The 9,069-nt window shown below is 51.6% G+C and overlaps 3 protein-coding genes across 3 annotated transcripts in view; all 3 read left to right on the top strand.

Annotated features, from left to right (window-relative positions):
* BU26DRAFT_498178 (uncharacterized protein) overlaps positions 1 to 5,109 on the top strand; it is a 5,622-nt gene extending 513 nt beyond the window's left edge. The window contains exons 2-5 of the mRNA XM_033826328.1: positions 76 to 277; positions 328 to 4,429; positions 4,495 to 4,777; positions 4,834 to 5,109. Coding sequence (XP_033675336.1) covers positions 76 to 277; positions 328 to 4,429; positions 4,495 to 4,777; positions 4,834 to 4,918 — 4,672 coding nt within the window. The 3' untranslated portion in view covers positions 4,919 to 5,109. The remainder of the gene's footprint in view (positions 1 to 75; positions 278 to 327; positions 4,430 to 4,494; positions 4,778 to 4,833) is intronic.
* A 306-nt stretch (positions 5,110 to 5,415) lies between these two features.
* On the top strand, positions 5,416 to 7,101 carry BU26DRAFT_526118 (glycoside hydrolase family 79 protein). The gene is made up of 2 exons (XM_033830670.1): positions 5,416 to 5,752; positions 5,809 to 7,101. The coding sequence occupies exons 1-2, from the start codon at positions 5,484 to 5,486 to the stop codon at positions 7,076 to 7,078; spliced, it is 1,539 nt and encodes a 512-aa protein (XP_033675337.1). The 5' UTR covers positions 5,416 to 5,483; the 3' UTR covers positions 7,079 to 7,101.
* Positions 7,102 to 7,361: 260 nt separating this feature from the next.
* On the top strand, positions 7,362 to 7,967 carry BU26DRAFT_442914 (tetratricopeptide repeat domain-containing protein; the record flags this gene model as incomplete). Its single annotated transcript, XM_033824526.1, has 1 exon — positions 7,362 to 7,967. One exon carries the CDS (start codon positions 7,362 to 7,364, stop codon positions 7,965 to 7,967), a length of 606 nt encoding a protein of 201 aa, XP_033675338.1.
* Between the last annotated feature and the right edge of the window lie 1,102 nt (positions 7,968 to 9,069).

Consider the following 9,069-nt stretch of genomic DNA (forward strand, 5'->3'; position numbering starts at 1 on the left):
GTTGACGCATAACGGATTCTTGACTGCTCTACCGTAGTTCCTAGATGTATGCTAATATGTATTGTTGCCTCGCAGCTCAGCCTTGCTCGACAAAGTCAAGAACCGCATCTCGAGCCTGAAGTTGGGCTTAGACTCAGCCTCAGATGCACATATCACACTGCACCTCAACGCTCCCGACGGACCTATCCTGGATACTGAGGACCTACTCTCCGACGCCTTGCCTGATGCCGAGGAGAAAGTGTTCGCCGTCATCAACGACGGATCTTCAGCGGGAGATGTAAGCGTCATTACTTGTCCCCTTATACCTAGCTCGCTAACCCTCCGTAGTCTCAATCTCGACGGGACACCCATGGGCCTGGGCCCTCTCAGCAAGCTATTGGAAGACGGCTTCGTGTACGAGTGATTACGCCCGAATTGGGTCGCTCGCAGGATGTCAGCGCAATTCCTCTCTTGCCGGAAGCTGCTGTAACCTTCAAGAGCACCCTGAAGGACCTCAAGACACAAGTGCAACAGCACCTTGGTCTTGGCGCTGGCGATGAAGAGAGATATGAAGGCTGCCATTGCAACTGCAGTTTCGCCCGACAAATTGATTCAAACGCCTCCCTGAATGAGCTCGGAGCTGGCGATTTGGATGCTTTGCACACATTGCTTGTGGTCTACGACAATAATAGGGTCGCTCGGCTCTCGATCGATGAGCCTACCAAGGCGCACCTACAGTTGACGGTGAGGCAGCACCTTGTGGACCGGTTGAGCGAGCATATGTCTATGATTGGCGGGCTCCCGGATCCAGGTACCAGTAGCAACCCGCGCTACTTGAAGCTGCCAATCCTTGCTTTCTGTTCTCCGGAGCGGCATGAGCGTCCCTCTGTCGATACGGGCCTGCAGCCTTCCAGCCCTCATAATACGGTTCTCGATTTACACACCTCTGAGGCACCCATCCATGTGACGGCTCATAACTTTGGGCTTACTCTAGCCGCTGCCGGCTTAGAAGACTGCACTATCGACGGAGTCTTGAATATCTATGCCGTCAAACGAGTGCGTCGCCAGATGAGCTTCAGCGCAGGATCAGGATCAGGCAAAGATGCTATCTATCAGCAAGGCCCAGCCTGGGAGCTCCCTCTAGGCCAGTCCGAGAGGGGTCTAGCTAATTTTCTCTCCTCCCTGCGGGCCTTTGCGGGGCTCACCAATGCCCGTCACATGGCGGCTGCAGAGCAAGATGCCGTTCTCCATGTCCTCATGTTGTTGACGAAATTTCCGCCAGCTGTTCGAGCAATACACGTGCTCATACGTGGGGAGACACCTGATCCTTCAGAGCGTGCTGCTATTGTACAGTGCTTCAACGAAGTCCTGAAGACGATAATTTCCCCTCCCGTCATCAAATCCGACCACACGCGTTTTCTCGAAGGCTCCCGCCTTCTCTTCGGACTTATTCTAGAGAAGGCGAAGCATCTGAAGGTCTCCATGCACGATCAAGAAGGCAAATTACCTTACATAGATTCAATCAAGGTGCATGATCTTCGAAACTGGATTACCATGGAGCCGGTAGTTACACCACTCCAGACCGCATCCGGCCTAGTCGATCGTGGCTTCTATGAGGCTTTCAACGAGGGAGGCCTCCTCAAGTGGACGAATGACAACAATACGAGTCAAGCCAAGACCTTCGATCGGAAGCTCAATCGCGCTTGTTTACTATCAGGTGGCGTAAAGCCGCAGGTTCTGGGCTTTGACATTGACTCCGTCAATTCCAGTCATCGCTACGCCGACAAAGGAGATGTCTCCAAGGTTATTGCTGCTGCTGAATACTCTGACCTCCAATACCTGGCAGGCCTTTGTAGCCGAAACAAGCTCGGCGTCATCCATCCGTCTGCACTTCCGTCTGCGGATCCACCGGTCCTTACTCTTGACCGCGTGGGCCTCCTCGCTGTATACGTGGGCCGGCAGGCTTGCGGGGAGGCTGGACGAGATATCAACATGTTCCGCCCCACGAGCAACGTCGTCGAGGAAGCGGTCGACGTATCGATTATCACACAGCTGTTAATCCCCATTATTGAGCGTCGAACGGCAGACGGAACGGCAGTCTTCGAAGCGTTTGGCGACCAGAACCGACAGCTCAAGAACCCAGATGAGGTAGTTATCCTATGCGTAGATGCAAGCGCCAGCATGAATGACCGTTGCGGCTTTATGGACGTCGAGGAAAGTGAGGATGCGGTGGATGACCTGGAGAAGAGCATGGCCAATGACGACACTGACTCGGAGGTTGAAGATGCGCAATTCGATCGGCCCGCGCTCGATGAATTGAAGGAGTTCCTCACCTCTCACGAATCGTTCGACGATTTCCTCGCCATTACTCAGACCGGAACTGATGACTACCATCGGCACAAGAACGCGGAGAAGGTCCTGTCTATTCTCCGAGGTCTTGCTCAACAGCAGATTGAAGAGAAGGCCAAGGCTCTCGAGAACGCGCAGCGCCGAGAGACAAGCTACTACTATCGCCAGAAGGCTGCGGGCATAGAACGGGATCTTGCCACGCTTAAGAACCGTTCCCTTCGGCTACAGCAGTACAAGGACGCCTTGGTCGCCTTCCTACTCTATAGAGCAGAGAACCGCGTCTTGGATGATCCTTTAACCTGGTCAATTGGAGAAGACGTCCCACAAATCCCTAAGAAGTCACGCGTTCCCTCAAGCAATACCCCGAAATTCGAAATTCCAGCGGAATTTCTGTGTCCTATCTCCACAGAGCCGATGGAGGATCCGGTGACTACGATTGACAACTTCACGTACGAGCGGAAGAACATCGAGCGATGGTTTCAGACTCATGAGACATCTCCCTGTACAAACCTAGTTCTGGATAGCTTTGATCTGCGGCCAAATTATGCCGTCAAGCAAGCAATCGCTGCTTGGATCAGCGGAGACGACATCACTTCGAAGTATCCGCCAACACGTGGCCACTTCAATGTCTGCTTCAAATTGCCCCTCAGCACGCTGACCACAATTTTGCCATCAGGCATTAGCATGGATGACGTGTACCAGAAGGCGTTCCGGGCAGGCAAGGGACGATATCCATCATTCGTCTTGCATCATCGCAATGCTTTACTGCTCCCGTCTCAAGAAGTTGCGATGCCCTACATCCATAGCACTGATGCGGTCGTCGTTATGCCCATCGAAGCCGGCACAGCCTCAAGTACGAGCGGCGGGCACGAAGATCTCTGTCTAGTCAAAGTCTATCGTGGCTACGAACACGCTGTTCTCTCGTACTGGGAGCCGAAGGCCACGACTAAAACTATGGCCTCGGTGGTCTTCAGACTATATCGCCATGCGTTCCGTGAGAACCCGTGGTCTGCCGTCGGCGATCCCTTCACCATATGGACTAATATTACGTATACAGGCGATAACCATTACCATGGGCACACACAACATCATTGGGAGCTACTTTCGCACTTCTTCAATCGTGAGTATGCGATCGGTCGACTCCTCAACGAGGCTGTGTACGACGGAAAAGACGACGAAGGGGATCATGGCTCTACCAATCCGACCGACTCGCGAGGCCCTCAGCCACTCGTCTTAAGGCTGATGCTGGGGAGCACTCCCGGTAAGGTCAACCACAAGGTCCTAACCCGCTTGGATGTCCTGAAGCAGATGTTCGATGCATATGTCAACCGGCTGCTTGCGTACGGCTTCCAGACTCATGTTGGTCTCATTACGTTCAGATCCGCTGCTTCTCTGACTCAGAACGTAACGCATGCCGTCGAAAACTTCCGCCACCAACTCAACAATATCATCGCCTCAGGTGATACCGCCTTGTGGGATGCCATCATGCTCGGACGCGATACGCTCTTGCAGTATGCCACGAAATATCCCAAAGCCAAATTGCGCATCATCTGTCTCTCGGATGGAGAGGACACGAAGTCAAAGCAGCGAGTTCACGACGTTGCTCTCAGTCTCATTCATGATAGAATTATCGTCGATTCATTCTGCCTAGGCGAGGAGCAGAACATCTCCCTGAAAACTCTATCATACTTGACGGGCGGTTACAAATTCGAGCCAGACCAAATGGAGCACGCCATGGCAATCTGCGAGATGGAGCCTGTCCTCTCTAGCTTGGAACGACCCGACATCGTTCTCCCGAACTTGGCCAAGCGCTTCTACTCCAACCCTCTGCTCCAGTTTGAGCAGGCAAAGACTGAAGTCCGAGTTGACGCGGTGACTAGGGATACGTTCCCGCGACGAAAGGAGCATCCGCTTCTTTCGCAGTCCTTCGTTGAACTGGGCCGCTTCACCCGCGGCTTTAGCATCGCGAACCGAAGCGACAGCAACCTGAGGCTAGCACGCATCCACAACGAGATCCGTAATTCTGGAGCCAAGGTCCACCCGCACTACGACATCTATATCTGCGAGTCGAACTTCAGCTTCTGGAAAGTCGTGATGCAAGGTCGGTTCCCTTCTTTTCCTCGTTTAGCACTTCGTGGAGACCTTCAACATGCTGACACTATGCAGGCCCACCAGGCAGTACTTATGCGGACGGTACATTCTGCCTCTACCTAGAGATGGCCGAGGACTACCCGACTTTCCCACCAAAGGGCCGCTTCATGACCCCAATCTACCACCCGAACATCAACCGCCACGGACGGATTTGTCACTCCATCTTTGACCGAAACTGGACGGTTGATACCACGAACAAGGACGTCATCGACACGGTTTACTCTCTACTACTTGTTCCGGAGTTTAGTGACCCAATCAATACCGTCGTCACGCTCAATTACCATTGGGATGAAGTACAGTAAGTGCGCGCGCTGCACTTAGCTTCGAAGAAATGCGCGCTAACACTTCAAATAGGTTTAAGGAGGAGGCTCAGCGTCACATCCAGAAGCATGCAAGCAAGAACCGGGCTCAGTGGAAGCGCGAGATCGCCGCTGGGTAGGCGTGAATACCCTGCGGCAAGGGCAAACGATATGAAAGACAGGCGTGACGAGTGTGTGAGTTGGCTTAGGCGGTGAGCATAGTCATATGGGGATTTCGTAGCCCAGGAGAAAGCCAGGTCTTGAGTTACAGACCGAGAATCCCTGACTTAATGGTGCACACGTCACGTGACGGATCTGCATACCCAGTATTCCTGAGTTTCTCCTCTCCAACCCCAAGCAATAGACTGGTGCATCGACGTTGCTGTGCCCTGACCGCAATTTTGCGCTATAAATAGCTGCGAATCTAGTCCGGAGCTAATGAACGAGGCTGAGCAGTGCTAGGATCGCACAAAGGAGTAATTGTCCGGATAATCTCGCTCAGTTTTTGTTTAGACATCAGGCGAGCCATCAGCACCTGAGCGAGAATCCAATGGCGATGCTAAATAACCTTAGGCTGTCCGAAGTCCTCGCGAGGATCCTTTGGAGGAGCATGCTGCGAGAGTGGCAGGTCATATAGCGCGCGAATTTCTATGTAATTCATGCGAGGATGCTGGCGACTACCACTTGTTGACATCTACGACCGCTATGCAGCTTGGTTTGGATGTCTTTTGGGTCCTTGTGGTCGTCACGGCGAGCGGGGTTAGTGCTCAGGCGACTGTTACTTCGACGCAGGCTGTCTCGTTGCCGACTGCGCGACCCTCCGATGCGTTTAACGTCCCTGCCGATTTTCCCAGCGTGGGTTTCGAGCTCGCGTTCTTGCCGGGGTATAACAACAATTTCTCGGATAACCTTGTGGCTTCTCTTGCGCAGCGTATGGGTGTGAAGCCTGTGCTGCGGATTGGTGGGACAAGTGGGTATGCACTCTTGCTTCTTCATTTGATCATGAGCGCCAGGAGCTGACGAGTAATAGCGACATCATCAAATACAACCCGAACCAAACGGAAGCTACGCATTGCGTCAAGGAACCCTGCAATTCTGCTGCCGAGTTCATTCTGGGACTGAGCTACTTCAATGCGCTGAAGCAGCGCTTCAAGACCGCGAAGGCTTCCATTCAAGCTCCTTTCGATCCCATTCATGGAACCACGCCGCCAAACCGGACGAATGTAATCGCATACGTGCAGAATGCCTATAACGCTCTCGGGGCCGACCGCGTCGACGCCATCGCCCTTGGAAACGAGGTAAACTGGTACGAGCCTGATGCCGCAAGTTACGTAAAGGATGCGCAAGCCGCCAAAGACACCATCAACTCCGTTTTGAGCATCGGCGACAGCCCGATCTGGGAGGTCCTAGACACGGCATCCGAAGGCATCAAAGGCGAAAATCCTGCTCCCTATACCGTGAAAGACGCATTCGACGCCGGCGTCAACACGGACCAGAAAGTCGAGTATGTCGCGGAGCACTACTACCAGTTCGACGGCAAGACACCGGGGATCCAGAAATATTTGCTCAACCATACAGACTTGAAGGTCAAGATGGGGAAGTACAAGCCAAGTATTGATTACACGACCAATACGGCGAAGGCGAGGTTCATCCTGAGCGAGACGGGGGGGCCGCTAGGAGTGAGCGATGATCGGCAGACGTGGTTTGCAAATACGCTGTGGGCGGTTAATTTTCAGATGTATGCGATGAGTATGGGGGTTAGTAGAGTCAGTCTGGTGCAGAGACCGGAGGCGAAGCGGAGTCTGTGGATTCCGAGTGCCGGCCTGTTGGTGCCGGGACCTAGAGTGCAGGCACCATACTACGCTCTACCGTTCATGGCCGACTTTCTGGGAAAGAGCGTCAGCGGAGAGCGTGGGGTTGTTAACATCGACCTGAACAGCCCGGTTCTCAGCGCGTACACCATGTTTGAGGGACCGACGCTAGCTCGCATTGCCGTCGTCAACCTGCGTGAGTACGATGGTACAGGGAACCGCAGCGCTGTGAAGGTTCGCCTCAACAACCTGGGTACTGTCAGCGGGAACAAGGTTCAGGTGGGGCGCTTGCATGCGGATGCTGGAACTGCGGCCGGCGGATGGGATATGAATCAAAAGAACATCACCTGGGGCGGCCAGCAGTGGAGCTATGAGGCAGACCAAGGGAAGGGGCATGGTGTGGCGACGAAAAAGAATATCCAGGTGACGGATGGGTCGGCGGAGGTGGTGCTCCCGGATAGTGAGGCTATGATTATGTATTTGAAGTAGAGGGAGAGGCTTTACATCTGCATTGGAATGGGGTATTGCTGTAGAATCATCAAGCCCCGGGTAACAGCCAGATCAAGACTGCTGAGAGTGATGAAAAAGCGAAGCGTTGTTCGACCGGGAAAGTCGACGTGAAAAGTCTCTGTCACGTGCCAGTCGGCCTTATCGATAAGGTGGCTAGGATTATTCCAAGTGACCACATCTGCAGAATAACACTACAACCTCCCTTCTTCCTCACCTCGCTCGCGAAGCTCTCTCAATAGCGCCGGTCTTCTTACGCCACACAATGGAGTCACCCGATACATTCACGCTCCTGCCGCTACAAATCGATCCAACCACAAAAGCCATCTCCGCAAATCCCTCGAGCAACGCGCTGAACACGGAACTCGCCGCCCTCAATGCGCTTCACAAAGGCCTCCTCAATGTAGGAACCCCGACTGGTACTCCGCCGCCGCCCGTCCCCGTAAACCCCACGCGCTCTGCACAAATCGGCAAGCTACGCGAATCCGGGAATGCCGAGTTCCGCAAAGGAAACCACAGCCAAGCCGTCAAGTTGTACAGCCTCGCGATCGAAATGGCGCTCGGCCGACCGCACTGGGAGCCGTCAGGGCTGGTACGCGAAGAGGTGTCGGGCTTGCTGAGCAACCGCGCACAGGCGAATATGGCGCAGCAGAACTGGGCGGAGGGCGCGGTGGATGCAGAAGCGAGCGTCGAGATGAAGAAGGTGGGCAATGCAAAGGGCTGGTGGAGGAGAGGGAAGTGTCTGCTGGAGATGGGCAGGCTGGATGAGGCAGAACAGTGGGTCAAGCAGGGGCTGGAGTTCGAGGCTACGGAGCAGGATCTTGTGCAATTGAAGCAAGAGATCGAGAAGAGGAAGGAGGGTGGGAAGTAAACGTAGCTGCGGTAAGAGAGGGGTCGTGGTAGACGGGACTGGGCCGTTTAAACGGCGGGATATCCATCACGAGTGCATTGCAAGGCGTCTCCGGTGCAGAGCATTTTGTTCGATCGTCATGGCATGTTTGGGCGGATGAGAAACTGGAAGGTGCCGGACGATGTCGAATATGTTCGGTGCCAGAGAGAAACCCAGCACTACCGTACAGGATTTCAGCTGTATGTCTCCACCGCCTTCACGTCTCAGTGTTATACCTATATAAAGATACACCACTCCAAACAGTCTACAGGCGCTTCTAGGCTTTTTATCACGACAGCGAAATTTCTTCAGCTTGCCCACTTATTTTATTCTTCATCAATTTTTCCAAAATGTCTCTCCGCGCATCTTCTCTATTCTAAAGTACGCGAGACAGATAGAAAGAAGCTTTATTCTTTTGTAGAAGTAAAAGATTAATCTTCTACTTCTAGAGAATATTTAGTATATATACTTAGAGCGGTATACTAGCATCTAACGTACTTTATAAACGAAAGCCTTACATAAACAAACGCTCTAAAAATACTAAAAAAGAAAATTAACAAGTATTTCTTAAATAACTAACGTACTTCACAAGCGAGCTAGCTACACAAGCGAGCTGGCTACTATCTCTTAGCAAGGAAAATTAATAAGAATTTACGAGTTTTTCTTAAATAACTAAGCGAAACCTTAATATTTTTCTATAAAATTTTAAATATAGATAGAACTATACTATATACACCTACTATTAAAATTACACTAAGATATATTACGTAATTAAAAAGCTATACGTATTTAACTAATTTTTAAAAAAAACTCTAGTTTACTTCTAGTAAGTACTAGTAAACCTCTATAATAATCTATAAAACTTATAGAATATAATATTTATAAGTTAGTAAAGATTTCTAGAAAACTTCTATAGAGCAAGCTCTTCTAGATATAGCGTAATAAGAGATAGAAGTTAGAAAACTATCTTTTTAGAGTTTTCTTCTTTAACTATATATATATATTAATAATTATCGTAGAGCCTAAGCTACGCACCGTACGAGGATAACTTATCTTGTGCTTCGAGATTACTATATAGAGAGAG

The sequence above is a fragment of the Trematosphaeria pertusa genome, assembly GCF_010094035.1.
Source record: "Trematosphaeria pertusa strain CBS 122368 unplaced genomic scaffold BU26scaffold_32, whole genome shotgun sequence".
NCBI lineage: Eukaryota > Fungi > Ascomycota > Dothideomycetes > Pleosporales > Trematosphaeriaceae > Trematosphaeria > Trematosphaeria pertusa.